Source organism: Nomascus leucogenys, chromosome 17 (genome assembly GCF_006542625.1).
Source record: "Nomascus leucogenys isolate Asia chromosome 17, Asia_NLE_v1, whole genome shotgun sequence".
Classification (NCBI taxonomy): Eukaryota; Metazoa; Chordata; class Mammalia; order Primates; family Hylobatidae; genus Nomascus; species Nomascus leucogenys.
Window position 1 is genome coordinate 35,517,578 of NC_044397.1, and position 21,170 is coordinate 35,538,747.

The window sequence follows — 21,170 nt, forward strand, 5'->3', positions numbered from 1 at the left end:
AAAGTGCCTCTGACTTCTGCTGAGAGAGAGGGACCCCGGCTCAGGGCAGTGACTACTCCAGGACTTATAAGGAAGAAGGGTGGACAGGCTGCCCTTCGTTTAACTCCCCGTGGTCACCATGCGCTACCTGCTCAACGCCATCACCTCACCTCTACCCTGGGACAGGCACTGCTCTTCTTCAAGGCAAAGTTCTCTGGGGTCCTTTTTATAGCTGATCCCTTCCTGGGAGGCTTTCATTTCTTGGTCCCTCCTGACGGGGGAAGATGGGCAGCCAGGGGCCCGTTCCCTGGGAGATGCTGGTGATCTGGATTCTGACGCTGGCTCTCCGGCTCTGCGCGTCTGTTACTGCTACACCAACGCTGGGTGAGTGCTCCTGGGCTGATGCTCCGGGGCCAGTGCTCCTGGGTGGTCATAGTACATGCCCCTGCCTCAGGCAGCAGGGCTGCAGGTGGCCTCCTCCCCTTTGCATGGCAATGAGCTGCCACAGGGCTGGAGACCCGTGCTGTGACCTCATCTTGCCTTGGGGGTGCTGAAGGGGTCACTGTGGAGACCTGTGGGTGCCTGTGGTTGTGCAGGGGATGGTCTGCACACAGCCCCCTGGCTGAGGGGTGGCTGAAATCCACAGCTTCTGCTCTCCAGGCTCCCCCCGGGAGAATGAGGGGGCTTTTGTCACATAGACAGTGGTCTCTGCCTGCCCTCATCCTGGGGGCTTTATCCGCTGGAGGGATGGGTCTTTCCAAACCTCACAGAGGCACTGCACATGCTGCCAGCCCTGGTTGGGAGAGAGGGAGTCCAGAGGAGTGTGTGACAGTATCGTCTCTTGACTTGGGGGAGCCTCAGGTGCACCTGGGGAATCCCCACCAGTTAGAAATGGCTGACGGGCCTGGGAGTGGTGGCTCATGCCTGTAATCCCAGCACTTTGGGAGGCCAAGGCGGGTGGATCACCTGAGGTCGGGAGTTCGAGACCAGCCTGGCCAACATGGTGAAACCCCGTCTCTACTAAAAATACAAAAATTAGCTGGGCATGGTGTGGTGCCCCTGTAATCCCAGCTACTTGGGAGGCTGAGGCAGGAGAATCACTAGAACATGGGAGGAGGAGGTTGCAGTGAGGCAAGATGGCGCCAGTGCACTCCAGTCTCACGGCAAGAGTAAAACACCCTCCAAAAAAAAAAAAAAAAAAAATGGCTGAGGCGCTGCGGGAAGAGACACAGGCTCGGGTGCCCTTGCTCAGCCTGGTGGTGACTGTGTCTGAGAGAGGACTCTGACCCGCTGATTTCCCTCATACAGAACAGACTTTCTGATTCCTTTCTGGCAGGGGTGGACAGGGATGAGGAGAGGTGAGAGAGGGAGACCTTGAGTTGAGGCTGTGGGGTGGGCAGAAGGGGTGGTGAGGGGGCAGGGGAGCTGGGGTGGGGGTCTCTGGAGCCCTGCAGGACACCTTCAAGGTAACCCACCAGGGAAGTTCCACCATCCTCCCAGCCAGGGACTCAGGCCCTCTGAGGCTGCCTCTGCCAGCCAAGCCTTGACAGATGAGACTTCCTTTACCCCACCCAGACATGTTGGGAGAGAGGTACAGGCAGGGAGGAGCTGATGGGAGAGTTCCAAGGGCTGGAGTGATGAACTCTGTGGATTTGGGGACATTACAAGAATTTATTAATAACACATAGATTCCCTTTAAGTTCATATACAGGAGTGGGAAGCTGTGGGCCTCGATGGGTCTTAGGAGGGGTCCTCCCCATCCCTGCTCCCAAGACCTGGCCCAGCAGATCTTTGTCCTCAGATTATTCAAGGAGAGGGTGATGGAGGTGATGACAGCGATGATGAAGGCCCCAGGAGTCAGCGGGTGGCATTGCCTCTGTGTACCCAGCCGAGTGTTAGAGATGGCCCCCAAGCAACCAAAAGCCCCCGTCCCTCAGGTGCTTATAATTGTGTGGCAACGATAACACAGGTGAATCCCTTAGTGTGCAAAACAGTCAGAAAAACATCTATCTATGGCCAGTGCAGAGAGCAGGAGGGAGTGAGGCCAGGCAAGTAGGGCCACTCCGGAGGGCTCTGGAAGGTCTGATTAGATCCAGAGACGCCTGCCCTCCTCTTGCAGAGGGCTCTGCTGTTCACAAAGCCATTTCCCAGCAGGTAGCTCATATGATTGTCACCAGGCGGACTGTGTAAGGAAGTCGGGGCAGATGAGGATATGGGGGCTCAGAGAGGATGAGTGACTTGCCTGGGGCAACACAGCAAATAATGAACACAGCCACCACTTGACAGGGGATTTGCGCCCCACAACCCTCCTCCCCTCTAGAGGACCCCAGTTCTCTGCACCCGGGCTTCTCCTCCCCTAGAGGACCCCAGTGCTCTGCGCCCGCGCCCTTCCCCCTCTAGAGGACCCCAGTTCTCTGCACTCACACCTCCCCTTCCCCTCTAGAGGACCCCAGTTCTCTGCACTCACGCCTCCCCTTCCCCTCTAGAGGACCCCAGTTCTCTGCACTCACGGCTCCCCTTCCCCTCTAGAGGACCCCAGTGCTCTGCACCCGCGCCCTTCCCCCTCTAGAGGACCCCAGTTCTCTGCACCCGCGCCTCTCCTCCTCTAGCAGATCCTAGTTCTCTGCACCCGTGCCTCTTCTCTCTAGCGGACCCCAGTTCTCTGCACCCGCGCCTCTCCTCCTCTAGAGGATCCCAGTTTTCTGCGCCTGGGCCTCTCCTCCTCCAGCAGACCCCAGTTCTCTGAAAACCATCCCCTGCTCTGGGAATGGATTCTGGGTCCTTGGGGAGCAGTTCAGATGTCAGATCAGAGACTACCAGTGGTATCTGTAGCTTTTTTTTTTTTTTTTTTTGAGACAGAGTATTGCTCTTTTGCTCAGCAGGCTGGAGTTCAGTGGCGGGATCACAGCTCACTGCAACCTCCACCTCCGGGGCTCAAGCAATCCTGCCTCAGCCTCCCAAGTAGTGGGGATGACAGGCACCTGCCACCACACCCAGCTAATTTTTGTAATTTTAGTAGAGAGGGGATTTCACCATGTAGGCCAGGCTGGTCTTGAACTCCTGATCTTGTGTTCTGACCACCTTGGCCTCCCTAAGTGCTGGGATTACAGGTGTGAGCCACCGTGCCCGGCCCTAATTGTTAAAAAATTTTTTATTAAAAAATAAAATATTTTTGCCCAGGCTAGTCTCAAACTCCTGCCTCAAGCAACTCTCCCACCTTGGTCTCCCAAAGTGCTGGGATTATAAGCATGAATGAGCCACGATGCCTGGCCCATTTTTAATATTAATATGATACCCAGACTTTCGGGTCTCTGTTGACTTCTCCAACTGGGGTGTGGGGGTCTCTGGGCCTTCCCATACTCCAATAAGCTGTGGGTGACCCCAGCTCATCCCAGTGCCACCCAAGATTTGATCTTCCCCAGGGAATCTGATTACCAATATCCCAATTCTTTCCCTAGCTCGGTGTAAGTTCAGACAATGCAGTTCTGAATTTGTCTAAGGCCTTTGAGCATCTGTTAATATAATACTTCCTTCCTGTACTACTTCTTACCCGCCACAAAACTCAAACGCTGCCTCTCCCTGTACCCTCATCAGCCCAGGTGGAAGGGTCCCGGAGGCCCCCTCTGTGCCCCTCCAGCCCTGGGCCCCCTCTCATAGCTCCAGCAGCAGATTGGACTGTGGCCGTTTCTGCCCCAATCCCATCTCATTAACTCTACTATAAACTGTTTATTCACCCTGCCTCATCCAGAGCACCTGCCCAGGCAGAGCCAGCCTTTGGTGTTTGCTGAATGCATAAGTTTATTACTCTCTGTATAAAACAGCAGTCCTTGTAATTGTTTCAATTTTTACATCACTTGAGTTTCAAAGGTTGCCCCTTTGTCTATTGTGAACAAATCTGTTCTCACCTCCACCACTCTCTTCCCAATTTTATAGATGTTAACCATTTCCACCCCTAGCTTCACCTTTCTAAGCTAAAGAGCGCTGACCCCTTCAGACCCCTGGCCCCGCCCCTCCAGAGCAGACAGTTGGTCCCTGTCCCCTAGCCCATCCCCTCCCCGACCCTTACTAGGAACACTGTGCAACTTCATGTACACAAAACAGGATACCGGTTCCAGTCCCCATGTGGGTCCCTGGCATTTTTCTGGCATCTTCTGGCCTTTGTGTCCTCTGCAGCACTTGGAGAAGGTAGAGTTCTAGACTGTGTCCCTCATCCGGGAGCCCCAGGCCACTAGGACAGCTCCCCCCAGAAACCCCATGGTCATCCCACACTCAACAGGCCCAGCTGGAGACCCTTGCCTTCCACCAAAGAGAGGCTCCTGTCCTCCCGGTCAATACAGCCTCCTGGACTGTCCATCTCCTATTCCAGGGTGGCTCTCATTGCCTCTCAAGAAGCCTCTTTCAAATGAAGATGGTAGAAATACACGCCATAATATCAGAGATAAAGATTCTTTTCTAATTTTTAAAAATCATTATTATTATTTGAGACAAGTTCTCTCTCTGTTGCCCAGGCTGGAATGCTGTGGCACAATCACAGCTCACTGCAGTCTTGACTTCCTGGGCTCAAGCATTCCTCCTATCTCAGCCTCTCAAGTAGCTGGGACTACAGGTGCACCCCACCACACCCAGCTAATTTTTTTCTGATATTTTTTGTAGAGATGGGGTCTCACTATGTTGCCCAGGCTGGCCTCAAACTCCTGAGCTCAAGCTATCCTCCCACCTCAGCCTCCCAAAGTGCTGGGATTATAGGTGTAAGCCATTGCACCTGGCCAAGACTTCTCTTCAACAGGATGTTCAGTAGATAAGACACAGTAGAGGAAAGAATTATGAAGATAAGTCAGTGTTTATCTTCACTCAATTGACTGAAGATATGTCAATAAAAATTACTCAAACTGAAACCCAGAAAGGGGTGGTGGGGATTTGTGCAGAGCAGAGCACCCAAGAGCTATAGTTCTATATGGAGTGTCCTAACATATGTCTCATTGGAGTCTCAGAAGGAGAAGAGAGAGAGAACGGGGTAGGAGAAATATTTGAAGACAATAATCACTAAGAATTTCCCAAAAATAAAACAAGGACCACAAACTACAGACATTATAGTCGAGTCAAATTGCTGAAAATCAAAGATAAAGAGAGAAAAAAATTTTTTTGAGACAGGGCCTCACTCTGTCACCCAGGCTGGGGTGCAATGGTGCAATCACAGCTCACTGCAGTCTAATTCCTGAACTCAAGAGATCCTCTCACCTCAGCCTCCCAAGTAGCTAAGACTATAAGCATGCACCACTCTGACCAGCTAATTTTTTTTTAAGAGACCAGGTCTCCCTGTGTTGCCCGAGCTGGTCTCGAACTCCTGGGCTCATGGGATCCTCCTGCCTCGGCCTCCTGACGTGCCAGGATTACAGGCATGAGCCATCACACCCATCCTAATTTTTTTTTTTTTTTTAGAGATGGGGTCTCACTATGTTGCCCAGGCTGGGGCCTCCCAAAGCACTGGGATTACAGGCATGAACCACTGCACCCAGCTGATGAAGAGAAAATCTTGAAGGCAGCCTGTCTTAGCTTGGGCTCCCATAGCAGATACCATACACTGAATGGATTAAATAATAGAAATTGGCCAGCCACAGTGGGTCATACCTGTAATCCCAGCACTTTGGGTGGTTGAAGTGGGAGGATAGCTTAAGCCCAGGAGTTCGACGCGAGCCTGGGCAACAAAGCAAGACTTCCACCTAAAAAAAAATAGAGATTTATTTCTCACAGCTCTGAAGGCTGCAAAGTTCAAGACCAAGGTGCTGGCTGATTCAGTGCATGGTGAGCACCCACATTTTCACACCGTGGCCCATAGCAGGGGCTGGGGCAATGGCAGTGGACCCATCCCAGAAGTCCTCCCCTGAGACCCAAGGCCTCCAGGACAGCTCCACCTGGAAGCCTCACCATCACCCCAAACTCCACACACTCAACTGGAAACCCTCATCATCCAGCAAAAAGAGGCTCCTCTCCTCCCAGTCAACACAGCCTCCTGGACCATCCATCTCAGTGCCCCTCAGCCAACCATCAAGTGGAGCCCCCATTTCCAGGGGAGTCAGGTTCCCAGCTAGGCCTTCATGTCCTACTTCCAGGATGGCTTTGGGCGCCTCTCAATGGCCTCTCTGATGCTGGCCAGCCCTACAGAGGCATCCCCAGCCCTACTCAGCCCACAGAGGTTCCTCTGATGTCTAAACACCTCAGCTTATGGGGCTGGATGCATTGGCTCATGCCTGTAGTCCCAGCACTTTGGAAGGCCAAGAGAGGTGGATCATCTGAGGTCAGGAGTTTGAGACCAGCCTGGCCAACATGGTGAAACTCCGTCTCTACTAAAAATACAAAAATTAGCTGGGCATGGTGGTGTGTACCTGTAATTCCAGCTATTTGGGAGGCTGAGGCAGGAGAATTGCTGCAACCTGGGAGGTGGAGGCTGCGGTGAGCTGTGATCACACCACGGCACTCCAACCTGGGTGACAGTGCAAGGCTTTGTCTCAAATAAATAAATAAACAAACATCTCAGCTTGGTCTTACTGCTCTTGTCACCTACAAATGCACCAGCATCACCACTCTCTCCCTAGCAAACATCACGCTCAATCCAGCACATGCCCCCTCATCTTTCAGGGCATTCCTGCACCTTAGCTCCCCTGCAGAGCAATGGAAATGATTTTTCTGCCTTCTCAGGGTAGTCTTCCCTCACTCTATTGTCTGCTTCTCCAAAACCTCACCAGTTCTCAGTGTGCACTGGAGTACCCAGAATAGGGTACCCAGCAGAGAGTATGAAGGAAATCAAGCTGCAGATGCTGGGCCAGGTGTGGTGGCTCACACCTGTCATCCCAGCACTTTGGGAGGCTGAGGCGGGTGGATCATTGAGGCCAGGATTTCGAGACCAGCCTAGCCAACATGGCAAAACCTGGTCTTTACTAAAAAAAAAAAAAAAAAAAAAAAATTGCTGAGCATGGCGGCACACACCTGTAATCCCAGCTACTCAGGAGGCTGAGGCAGGAGAATCATTTGAACCAGGACAGAGGTTGCAGTGAGCCGAGATCACGTCACTGCACTCCAGCCTGGACCACAGACTGAGACTGTCTCAAAAATCAATTCTCCTGCTTTAGCCTCCCGAGTAGCTGGGATTACAGACGTGTGCCACCAAGCCTGGCTAATTTTTGTATTTTTAGTAGAGATGTGGTTTCACCCTTTTGGCCAGGCTGGTCTCAAACTCCTGACCTCAAGTGGTCTGCCCGCCTTGGCCTCCCAAAGTGGTCGCAGGCATGAGCCACTATGCCCAGCCTCAAATTATCCTTTTAAAGCAACCCAACCCACCTATACACCCAGCAGCTGGGTAAGAACATTTATTCTTCACACCTTTGCCCAAACTGGATAGACTCAACCTTCCTAATAGTTGCCACTAGGAAGGTCCAACAATGTGCTAGGTCCAAATTAGGTTTTTTTTTTTTTTTTTTTTTTTTGAGATGGAGTCTTGCTCTGTTGCTCAGGCTGAAATGCAGTGGTGTGATCTTGGCTCACTGCAACTGCCACTTCCTGGGTTCAAGCAATTGTCCTGCCTCAGCCTCCCAAGTAGCTGGGATGACAGGCACCCACCACCATGCCAGGCTAATTTTTATATTTCTAGTAGAGATGGGGTTTTGCCATGTTGCCCAGGCTGGTCTCGAACTCCTGACTTCAAGTGATCCACCTGCCTTGGCCTCCCAAAGTGCTGAGATTACAGGCGTGAGACTCCATTCCTGGCCCAGACTAGTATTTTTGAGTGTTTCCTTTGGTTGTTTGTGTTTCCTTTTCTGGGACCTAGCCCCAACTCTTCAGATAATAAAATCACTTCAGATGGAATTCTGTGTTAATTACTCCCATGGTTTTGTCTGGCCTGTGGGGTCCTGTTAGGGGCAGGATGGAGCGGGGGCAGACTGAGGGAAAGAGCAGGCTTGAAGGAGAGTGAGGTTGTACCCAGCAGGAGGAATTTAAACTAAGGAGAGGCTGCAGGAGTCGGCCCAGACTCCAGAGTCCAAGGCCTTGGTCAAGGGTACCCTCCACAGGGGTGTGGGAGGAAGGGCAGCTTCCAGGCAGCTCCATGTGGGCCAGGCAGGCTGTGGGGCTGGGCCACCAGTGGCTCTCCCTGCCTGACACCTCCTGGATTTGTCCTTTTCCCTCGTGTCCCTGCTTCCCACAGTGCTGACGTCTGTCCAGATGCAGGGAGAAGGGAGGAAAAGGGGTGAGGTGGGGCGGTGCAAAGGTGAGGCTGTGCTCAGTAGAACAGATAACCAGCACTTTTACTGAATGCTTTTCCAGGTCCCTGCTGCTGTCCTGGCCCTGGAGCTCGCTCTGCCCCAGTCCCCTGCCCGCTGGGCCCATGCAGCTGTTGGGGCTCCTCAGCATCCTCTGGATGCTCAAGGCCTCCCCAGGGGCCACAGGTAAGAGGGAGAGGTGGGAGGGGGCTGGAGAGAAGCTCCTGATGTGATGTTCCAGGGGAGGGGAGGGGAAGGTGGCTCTGAGGCCCGGGGCCGAGGGATAAGGAGGGGCTGCTCCCAGCTCTGGGTGCAGGGAGAACCGAGGCATGGCCTCAGGGGGATGAGGAAGGGTTTGGTGCAGGGAAAACCGAGGTTGGGAAGGAGCAAGGGAGCTGGGTCCCCGCTGCCACTCTCCACCAAGCACTGAGCAGGTTGCAGGGGCTGCGCCCCAACCTGTATCTGCAGCTGGAGGGTGGAAGGTGGGAGTTACGTCTTCCCAGCGCAGTACCCTTCCTGCCTTGGCTCCTTCTTGTCACCTGCCTCATGCTCCCAGCCCCAGTGCCCCCTCCAAACTGGTGCCTCCCTCCCTGACAGCCCTCTGACCTCTGCCCCTGGTTTCCGTCATCTGGTTTCAGCCTCTCTGCCTTTTGTCCCCCAGCGGCTCCTCCCCAGCTCTGCCGTCACTCTCTCGCTCCGGCCAGGGCCCATGTGTTTGGGCACAGCTGTTGGTAACAGGGCCAGGGCAGGGAGCTCCTGAAGTTCACTTCGCTTCCAGGGGTGCATCTAAGACTATCTGGCATGGGATCCAGGGTTCTCTCTTCCACCCTGCAGGAACACCCCGCAATTCCTTTATACTTCCCTTGTCTCTGTTCTCCAGTGTCTGCTTCTGATCCCTGATCCCAGAGGCCCATGAGTCCCCTTCTCAGTCACCTCCAGGGGCACATCCTGGAGTCAAGTGGGGATTCTCATAATCCCTGACCTCACTTCCCTGACACCCGCGAGCTAGGCTGAGACGTGACACCCCAGCTCTCAGCCACAAGATGGGCTGTGCCTGAGGTGAGGGGCAGCCGGTCCGGTATTTTCCACTTCCCGTCTGCTGTGGCTGCCTGTCTTCCTTGCCTGTGACCCCCCCGACAGCGGGATCTCTGATCCTAAGTCTCACCATCTGTAAAATGGGTTGAAATCCACATGCGGGGGTTCATGCTTGTAAACTAATGAATCCCGTGGCCAAAATGGAATAGTTATAGAAAAATATGTCTATTTGTGTGATGAACACTCACTCACTGCTAAGACTTAAGGTCTCCAGAACTCATCACGCCTGACTGCTGAGGTAGCTCCTTCTGGAATTTTCCTTCTCCATCCTGTCTGTCTGCCTCTCCACATGGTCCTCACTCCATGCGCCTTGAAGTCATTAGCATGTGAGCTTAGCCTCTGTTTCTCCTTGGTGTTCCCTGTGCAGTTTTTTGTTTGTTTGTTTTTTGAGATGGAGTCTTGCTCTGTCGCCCAGGGTGGAGTGCAGTGGTGCAACCTTGGCTCCCTGTAGCCTCTGCCTCCTGGGTTCAAGCGATTCTCCTGCCTCAGCTACAGGCGCACGCCACCATGCCTGGTTAATTTTTTGTACTTTTTTTTAGTAGAGCAGGGGTTTCACCATGTTGGCCAGACTGGTCTCGAACTCCTGACCTCAAGTGATCACCTGCTTTGGGCTCCCAAAATGCTGGGATTACAGGCGAGAGACACCGTGCCTGGCCCTCTTTGTGCAGCTTTCTCTGTCTCCTGGTTTTTGTGATGCACCCCCTGCCAGGACGTGGCTGGGTTCTCTCTTTTTCTCTTTGAAAGCGGGAGTCAGCCCAGACAGCAGCAGAATTCAGGCAGAAGCGGAGGTGGGAGCAGAAGGTTAATGGGGGAGGGGAGGACTCCAGGCAGCAGCAGGGGGAGGAGAGGAAGGGACAGAGGGAGGAGGGGCCTGGGTGTGTCCAGAGGAGGGAAGGGAGGGGAAGGGGCTGCTGAGCTCGGCTATCCAAGGACAGGAGGACCTGCCATGACAAGGCCAATGCCGGGTGAGGGATGAGGGCTCCCATGCCCCACTGCTCCCCTGGGAGCAGACAGGCAGTGGTTTCCAGTACCCTAAAGCACCCAGCTCCAAGCTGCCTCTGATGCAGGAGTGAGCTGCAGCATGCCCTGCCCTGTGATGCTGCCTGGAAAATGGGTGAGTGAGTAGCTTAATTGAGTCTTGTGACAAAATGACCCACGGATTTACCAGTGGATTCCTCTGCTCTGCCGCCAATGCAGGAACTTTATCCACGGCCACATCCACCTCTCATGTGACTTTCCCCAGGGAGGAAGCAACCCGCGATGCCCTCAGCAATTCTCCACACTCCAGAAACCTGGCTGAGTGGCCACAAGGTGTCCCCCATCTCACCTCTCCTGCTCCCGGCCACAGGGAAAATGCACCTATGACGCTCACTACCTCCCCCCATGACACACTCATCTCTGAAACATTGCTCACCTCTCCAGTCAGTTCCAACACCTCAACCACCCCAACGTCCAAGTTTGCCTTCAAGGTTGAAACCACTCCACCCACTGTGTTGGTCTATTCCGCCACCACTGAGTGCGTGTATCCAACGAGCTTTATAATCACCATCTCCCACCCCACCTCCATCTGTGTGACCACGACACAGGTGGCCTTCACTAGCTCTTACACCCCCACTCCCGTGACACAGAAGCCAGTGACCACCATCACCAGGACTTACCCTATGACCTCTACTGAGAAAGGAACGTCAGCCGTGACATCTTCTCCCTCTACCACCACTGCAAGGGAAACTCCCATAGTGACAGTGACACCCTCCTCCTCTGTGTCAGCCACAGACACAACCTTCCACACTACAATCTCCTCTACAACTAGAACCACAGAAAGGACTCCCTTGCCCACTGGAAGCATCCATACGACCATGTCCCCAACCCCAGTATTTACTAGTCTCAAAACAGCAGTGACTTCCACTTTCCCCATCACTTCCACCATCACTTCCACAAATACAGTGACTTCTATGACAATGACAACCTCCCGGCCCACAGCCTCTAATACGTTGTCATCACTCATGAGTAACATTTTATCTTCTATCCCTGTCTCAAGCACAGAAATGATCACCAGTCATACCACAGACACCAACCCTCTATCTACCTTGGTGACCACACTCCCCACTACCATCACCAGGTCTACACCTACATCTGAGACCACCTACCCTATTTCTCCCACCAGCACTGTCACAGACTCCACTACCGAAATCACCTACCCCACAGTTTTGACAGGTACATTGTCCCCCGCCACTACTCTCCCACCCTCTTCTTCCTCTCAGCGAACCACAGAAACACCTACGACTCCTACCACAAAATTGGTAACCACCACCCACAGTAGTCAGAACTTCTCTTCTTCAGCCGTCTACTCCACTGTCAGCACATCCACAACTGCCATCTCCTCAGTTCCCCCTACCTCAGATACGATGGTGACTTCCACAAATGTAGTCCCAACACCAGATTTAAAACGAGAACTTCTACTCCTCAAAGTTGGTGACCGAAAACCTCGAGGAGAGAACCTCATATGTTTTCAGACCCCCTTCGCCAGCTCTACAGCCACATCCTCTGAGACCACCACACTGACTTGTACAAATGACATCTCCACAGAATCTCTCACAACAGCAATGACTTCTACTACCCCCATCACCTCTTCAATCACTCCCAAGACTACAGTGACTTCTATGACAACTGCTGCCTCCTGGCCCACAACCACTAATACATTATCATCACTCACCAGTAGCATTTTATCTTCCACACCTGTCCCAAACACAGAAGTGATCACCAGTCATACCACAACCACCACCCCACCATCTACCTTGGTGACCACACTCCCCGCTACCATCACCAGGTGTATACCTACATCTGAGACCACTTACCCTATTTCTCCTACTGGCACTGTCACAGACTCCATGACCAAAATCACCTATTCCACAAGTATGACAGGTATATGGTCCACCGCCACTACTCTCCCACTCACCTCTTGCTCTCTCCCAACCACAGAAACAGCCACGACTCCTACTACAAACTTGGGAAACACCACCACTGAGACCACCTCCCACAGTACTCCCAGCTTCACTTCTTCAGCCATCTACTCCACCGTCAACATATCCACAACTACCATCTCCTCACTTCCCCCTTCCTCAGGTACCATGGTGACATCCACAACCAGGACCCCATCTTCTCTGAGTACAGACATGTCTACCACCACACTGAAAAATATCACCCAGCCTTCTGTGGGCTGTACTGGTTTCCTGACTACAGCTACAGACCTCACCTCAACATTCACTGTTTCCAGTTCCTCAGCAATGTCCACAAGTGTCACTCTATCTTCCCCCAGCATCCAGAATAAAGAAATCTCAACACTTGTGAGTACAACCACTACCACCAGTCCCACTGAGAGAATGACTCTCACAAGTATAGATAATAACCCGACAAGTTATGTCCTGACCACCTGTCCAGTGACATACTCATTTTCCCCTTCCACATCTGCCAGCAGTGACTGGACCACTGACACAGAGAGCATCTCCTCAGCTCCAGCCATCACCAGTACACTCCACACAACAGCTGAATCCACCCTGGCACCCACTACTACCAACTCATTCACAACATCCGCAAACATGGAACCACCTTCTACCACTGTAGCAACTGCAGGCACAGGTCAGACCACCTTCACCAGCTCTACAGCCACATTCCTTGAGACCACCACACTGACTCCTACAATTGACATGTCCACAGAATCTTTTATGACACCAATGATTTCTACTACCCCCATCACCTCTTCAATCACTCTCAGAAATACAGTGACTTCTATGACAACTGCCGCCTCCTGGCCCACAACAACGAATACGTTCTCATCACTCACCAGTAGCATTTTATCTTCCGCACCTGTCCCGAGCATAGACGTGATCACCAGTCAAACCGCAAACACCACACCTCCATCTACCTTGGTGACAACACTCCCAACTACCATCACCACGTCCACACCTACATCTGAGACAACCTATTCTACTTCTCCCACTAGCGCTGTCACAGACTCCACCACCGAAACCACCTACTCCACAAGTATATCTGGTACATTGTCTACTGAGATTTCTCTCCCAGCCACTACTTCCTCTCTCATAACCAAAGGAACATCCACGATTTCTACCAGAAACTTGGTAACAACCACTAATGAGACCACCTCTCACAGTACTTCCAGCTTCACTTCAACCATCCACTCCATGATCAGCACATCCACAACTGCCATCTCCTCAGTTCCCACTACCTCAAGTCCCATGGTGACTTCCACAACCATGACCCCATCTTCTCTGACTGCAGACATCCCTACCACCACACTGACAACTATCACCCAGCCTTCAGTGGGGTCTACTGTTTTCCTGACTACAGCAACAGACCTCACCTCAACATTCACTGTTTCCAGTTCCTCAGCAATGTCTGCAAGTGTCATTCCATCTTCCCCCAACATCCAGAATAGAGAAACCTCAACCCCTGTGACTACAACCGCTGCTATCAGTCCCACTGGGAGAACGACACTCATAAGTACAACGAAGACCTTGAGAAGTTCAGCCCTGACAAGCTTTCCAGTGACATACCCATTTTCCTCTTCCAAGTCTGTCAGCAGTGACTTGACCACTGACATGGAGAGCATCTCCTCACTTCCAACCATCACCAGTACACTCCATACAACAGCTGAATCCACCCCGGGACCCACTTCCACCACACCATTCAGGACATCTGCAACCATGGAACCACCTTCATCCAGTGTAGCAACTACAGGCACAGGTCAGACCACCTTGATCAGCTCTACAGCCACATTCCCTGAGACCATCACACTGACTCCTACCACGAACACGTCCAGAGAGTCTCTCATGACAGCAATGACTTCTACTACCCCCATCACTTCTGCAATCACTCCCGCAAATACAGTGACTTCTATGACAACTATGACCTCTCCTCCCACAAAAACCAATTCTTTTACATCACTGACCAGTAAGATTCTGTCTTCCACACCTGTCCCAAGCACAGAAACAATCACCAGTGGCACCACAAACACAATCCCTCCATCTAGCTTGATAACTACACTCCCCAGACCAAATGCCTCATCTAAGCCTACATCTGAGACCACCTACCCTGATTCTCCGACTGGTCCTGTTACAAACTCCACGACCAAGATCACTTATCCCACCACTATGACAGAGACATCATCTAATGCCACCTCTCTTCCCCCCAACTCTCCTTCAATTTCAACCACAGAAACAATCAAAAGACCTACCACAAACTTGGTAACAAGTGCCACCGAGACCACCTCACATACTACCACCAGCTCCATTTCTACAACCATCTACTCCACAGCCAACACATACACAACTGCCATCACCTCATTTCCCACTACCTTGGGTACCACGGTGATGTCTATATCCATGACCCCACCTACACTGAATACAAGTATCCCTGCGTCACAACCAAAGACCACCACTTCCTTATCTGGGGGCATCACTGGTTCATTACCTATGATGACAGACCTTACCTCAGGGTACACCTTCTCCAGTATGTCTGCAATTCCCTCAACCGTCATTCCCACATCTCCCACTGTCCAGAATACAGAAACCTCAATCTTTGTCAGCATGACCTCTGCCACCACTCCCAGTGGGAGACCAACTTTCACAAGTACGGAGAACACTCCATCAAGGTCTCTCCTGACAAGCTTTCCAACGACACATTCATTCTCTTCTTCCATGTCTGAGAGCAGTGCTGGGACCACTCACACAGAGAGTATCTCCTCACCTCCAGCCACCACCAGTACACTCCACACAACAGCTGAATCCACCCCATCGCCCACTACCACCAGCTCATTCATCACATCCACAACTACGGAACCACTTTCAACCACTGTAGCAATGACAGGCACAGTTAAGACCACCATCACTAGCTCCACAGCCACATTCTGGGAGAACACCACACTGACTTCTACAACTGACATGTCCACAGAATCTCTCATGACTGCAATGACTTCTACTACCCGACTCACTTCTGCAATCACTTCCAAGACTACATTGACTTCTTTGAAGACTACTGCCTCCCAGCCCACAGCCAATAGTACGTTATCATCACTCACCGCTAGCATTTTGTCTTCCACACCTGTCCCCAGCACAGAAGTGATCACTAATCACACCACAAACCTTACCCGTTCATCTCCCTTGGTTGCCACACTCCCTACTACCATCACCAGGTCTACACCTACATCAGAGACCACCTACCTTACTTCTTCTACCAGCACAGTGACAGGCTCCATGACCGACATCAAGTATTCCACAAGTATGACAGGTACATTGTCCACGGAGACTTCTCTCCCACCCACCTTTTCCTCTCTCCCAACCACAGAAACAGCCATGACTCCTACCACAAATTTGGTAACCACCGAGATAACATCCCAGAGTACTCCCAGCTTGTCTTCTTCAACCATCCACTCCACAGTCAGCACATCCACAACTGTCATCTCCTCAGGTCCCCCTACCTCAGGTACCATAGTGACTTCCATAACCATGACCCCATCTTCTCTGAGTACAGACATCCCTTTGACAACACTAAAAACTATCACTCACCATTCTGTGGGCTCTACTGAATCCTTGCTTACAGCAACAGACCGCACATCAACATTCACTGTTTCCAGTTCCTCAGCAATGTCTACAAGTGACATCCCATCTTCCCCCAGCATCCAGAATATAGAAACCTCATCCCTTGTCAGCATGACCTCTGCCACCATTCCCAGTATGAGACCAACATTTGTAAGTACACACAGCAGTCCTACAAGTCCCCTCCTGACGACCTTCCCAGAAACATATTCATTTTTCCCTTCCATGTCTGCCAGCAGTGACGGGACCACTCACACAGAGAGTATCTCCTCACCTCCAGCCAGCACCAGTACACTCCACACAACAGCTGAATACACCCCGGCACCCACTATCACCACCTCATTCACAACTTCCACAACTATGGAACCACCTTTATCCACTGTAGCAACTAGAAGCACAGGTCAGACCACCTTCACCAGCCCTATAGCCACATTCTCTGGGACCACCACACTGACTCCTACCACTGACATTTCTACAGAATCTCTGACAACAGCCATGACTTCTCCTCCCAACACTTTATCAGTCACTTCCACAAATACAGTGACTTCTATGACAACTACGACCTCTCCTCACACAACCACCCATTCTTTTACATCACTGACCAGTATGACTCTGTCTTCTACACCTGTCCCAAGCACAGAAGCAATCACCAGTGGCATCACAAACACAATCCCTGCATCTACCTTGGTGACCGCACTCCCCACTCCAAATGCCTCGTCTACGACTACATTTGTGACCAGTTATCCTAATTCTCCAACTGGTCCTGGTACAAACTCCACGGCTGAAATCACCTATCCCATCACTATGAAAGAGACATCATCCAGTGCCACCTCTCTTCCACTCATCTCTCCTTCGGTCTCGACTGCAGAAACAGCCAAAACTCCTACCACAATCTTGGTAACCACCACCACCAAGACCACCTCACATAGTACCACCAGCTTCACTTCTTCAACCATTTACTCCACAGCCAGCACATACACAACTGCCATCACCTCAGTTCCCACAACCTTGGATACCATGGTGACTTCTACATCCATGATCCCATCTACTCTGAGTACAGGTATCCCTACCTCACAACCAACAACCATCACTCCCTCATCTTTGGGCATCACTGGTTCATTACCTATGATGACGGACCTTACCTCAGTGTACACAGTCTCCAGTATGTCTGCAAGACTAACAACTGTCATTCCCTCATCTCCCACTGTCCAGAATACAGAAACCTTATCCTTTGTCAGCATGACCTCTGCCAACACTCCCAGTGAGAGACCAACTTTCACAAGTACTGAGAACACTCCAACATGGTCCCTCCTGACAAGCTTTCCAGTGACACATTCATTCTCTTCTATTTCTGCCAGCAGTGCCGGGACCACTCACACAGAGAGTATCTCCTCACCTCCAGCCACCACCAGTACACTCCACACAACAGCTGAATCCACACTGTCACCCACTATCACCACCTCACTGACCACATCCACGACTATGGAACCACCTTCAACATCTGTAGCAACTACAGGCACAGGGCAGACCACCTTCCCCAGCTTTACAGCCACATTCCCTGAGACCACCACAGTGACTCCTACAATTGACATTTCCACAGAATCTCTCACAACAGCCATGACTTCTACTCCCCCCATCACTTCTTCAGTCACTCCCGCCAATACAGTGAATTCTATGACAACTACGAATTCCTGGCCCACAGTCGTTAATACGTTATCATCACTCACCAGTAGCATTTTATCTTCCACACCTGTCCCGAGCATAGACGTGATCACCAGTCAAACCGCAAACACCACACCTCCATCTACCTTGGTGACGACACTCCCAACTACCATCACCACGTCCACACCTACATCTGAAACAACCTATTCTACTTCTCCCACTAGCACTGTCACAGACTCCACCACCGAAACCACCTACTCCACAAGTATAGCTGGTACATTGCCCACTGAGATTCCTCTCCCAGCCACTACTTCCTCTCTCACAACCAAAGGAACATCCACGACTTCTACCAGAAACTTGGTAACAACCACCAATGAGACCACCTCTCACAGTACCCCCAGCTTCACTTCAAACATCCACTCCACCGTCAGCACATCCACAACTGCCATCTCCTCAGTTCCCACTACCTCAGGTCCCATGGTGACTTCCACAACCATGACCCTATCTTTCCTGACTACAGACATTCCTACCACCACACTGACAACTATCACCCAGCCTTCAGTGGGCTCTACTGTTTTCCTGACTACAGCATCCGGCCTTACCTCAACATTCACTGTTTCCAGTTCCTCAGCAGTGTCCGCAAGTGTCATTCCATCTTCCCCCAACATCCAGAATACAGAAACCTCAACCCTTGTGAGTACAACCATTGCCATCAGTCCCACTGAGAGAACGACTCTCACAAGTACAAAGAAGACCTTGAGAAATTCAGCCCTGACAAACTTTCCAGTGACATACTCATTTTCCTCTTCCACGTCTGCCAGCAGTGACTTGACCACTGACATGGACAGCATCTCCTCACTTCCAGCCATCACTAGTACACTCCACACAACAGCTGAATCCACCCTGGCACCCACTACTAGCAACTCATTCACAACATCCGCAAACATGGAACCACCTTCTACCACTGTAGCCACTACAGGCACAGGTCAGACCACCTTTACCAGCTCTACAGCCACATTCCCTGAGACCATCACACTGACTCCTACCACGAATATGTCCAGAGAATCTCTCATGACACCAATGACTTCTACTACCCCCATCACTTCTGCAATCACTCCCACAAATACAGTGACTTCTCTGACAACTATGACTTCTCCTCCTACAACCACCAATTCTTTTACATCACTGACCAGTAAGATTCTGTCTTCCACACCTGTCCCAAGCACAGAAGCAATCACCAGTGGCACCACAAACACAATCCCTCGGTCTACCTTGGTGACCACACTCCCTACTCCAAATGCCTCCTCTATGACTACATCTGAGACTACTTATGCTAATTCTCTGACTGGTCCTGTTACAAACTCCATGAGCAAGATCTCCTATCCAACCAATATGACAGAGACATCATCCACTGCAACCTCTCTTCCCCCCAACTCTCCCTCGGGCTCAACCACAGAAATAGCCAAAAGTCCTACCACAAACTTGGTAACAACTGCCACCAAGGCCATCTCACATACTACCACCAGCTACACTTCTTCAACCATCTACTTCACAGCCAGCACATACACAAGTGCCATGACCTCAGTTCCCTTGGGTACTATGGTGACTTCTACATCCATGACCCCATCTATTCTGAGTACGAGTATCCCTACCTCACAACCAAAAACCATCAATTCCTCATCTGGGAACATCACTGATTCATTACCTATGATGACAGACCTTACCTCAGGGTATACCGTCTCCAGTATGTCTGCAATTCCCACAACGGTCATTTCTACATCTCCCACTGTCCAGAATACAGAAACCTCAATCTTTGTCAGCATGACCTCTGCCACCACTCCCAGTGGGAGACCAACTTTCACAAGTACTATGAACACTCCCACAAGGTCCCTCCTGACAAGCTTTCCAACGACACATTTATTCTCTTCTTCCATGTCTGAAAGCAGTGCTGGGACCACTCACAGAGAGAGTATCTCCTCACCTCCAGCCACCACCAGTACACTCCACACAACAGCTGAATCCACCCCATCGCCCACTACCACCACCTCATTCATCACATCCACAACTATGGAACCACTTTCAACCACTGTAGCAATGACAGGCACAGTTAAGACCACCGTCACTAGCTCCACAGCCACATTCCGGGAGAACACCACACTGACTTCTACAACTGACATGTCCACAGAATCTCTCATGACTGCAATAACTTCTACTACCCGACTCACTTCTGCAATCACTTCCAAGACTACATTGATTTCTTTGAAGACTACTGCCTCCCAGCCCACAGCCAATAGTACGTTATCATCACTCACCAGTAGCATTTTGTCTTCCACACTTGTCCCCAGCACAGACATGATCACTAGTCACACCACAAACCTTACCCGTTCATCTCCCTTGGTTGCCACACTCTGTACTACCATCACCAGGTCTACACCTACACCTGAGACCACCTACTCTACTTCTACCAGCACAGTGAAAGGCTCCACGACCGACATCAAGTATTCCACAAGTATGACAGGTACATTGTCCACGGAGACTTCTCTCCCACCCACCTCTTCCTCTCTCCCAACCACAGAAACAGCCACGACTCCTACCACAAATTTGGTAACCACTGAGATAACATCCCAGAGTACTCCCAGCTTCTCTTCTTCAACCATCCACTCCACAGTCAGCACATCCACAACTGTCATCTCCTCAGGTCCCCCTACCTCAGGTACCATAGTGACTTCCATAACCATGACCCCATCTTCTCTGAGTACAGACGTCCCTTTGACAACACCAACAATGATCACTCACCATTCTGTGGGCTCTACTGAATCTTTGCTTACAGCAACAGACCGCACATCAACATTCACTGTTTCCAGTTCCTCAGCAATGTCTACAAGTGACATCCCATCTTCCCCCAGCATCCAGAATACAGAAACCTCATCCCTTGTCAGCATGACCTCTGCCACCACTCCCAGTGTGAGACCAACTTTTGCAAGTACACACAGCAGTCTGACAAGTTCCCTCCTAACGACGTTCCCAGGGATGTATTCATTTTCCTCTTTCATGTCTGCCAGCAGTGACGGGACCACTCACACAGAAACCATCACCTCACTTCCAGCCAGCACCACTACACTCCACACAACAGCTGAATCCACCACGGCACCCACTACCACCACCTCATTCACAACTTCCACAACTATGGAACCACCTTCATCCAGTGTAGCAACTACAGGCACAGGTCAGACCACCTTCTCCAGCTCTACAGCCACATTCATTGAGACCACCACACTGACTCCTACAACTGACTTTTCTAAAGAAACTCTCACAACAGCCATGACTTCTACTCTCCCCATCACTTCTTCAATCACTCCCACCAATACAGTGACTTCTATGACACCTATGACCTCCTGGCCCATAGCCACTAATACGTTGTCATCACTTACCACTAACATTTTATCTTCTATACCTGTCCCGAGCACAGAGATGACCAATAGTCATACTACAAACATCAATCCTGTATCCACCTTGGTGACCACACTCCTCACTACCATCACCAGGTCTACACCTACATTTGAGACAACCT

At 51.3% G+C, this 21,170-nt stretch overlaps 1 protein-coding gene across 1 annotated transcript; it reads left to right on the plus strand.

Moving 5' to 3' along the window:
• The first annotated feature begins 8,356 nt into the window (after positions 1-8,356).
• Positions 8,357-19,296, plus strand: LOC105737673 (mucin-3A-like). Its single transcript, XM_030795585.1, has 7 exons — positions 8,357-8,417; positions 10,524-11,306; positions 12,015-12,172; positions 12,314-17,085; positions 18,057-18,292; positions 18,626-18,791; positions 19,056-19,296. Exons 1-7 carry the CDS (start codon positions 8,357-8,359, stop codon positions 19,294-19,296), a joined length of 6,417 nt encoding a protein of 2,138 aa, XP_030651445.1.
• Positions 19,297-21,170: the final 1,874 nt, after the last annotated feature.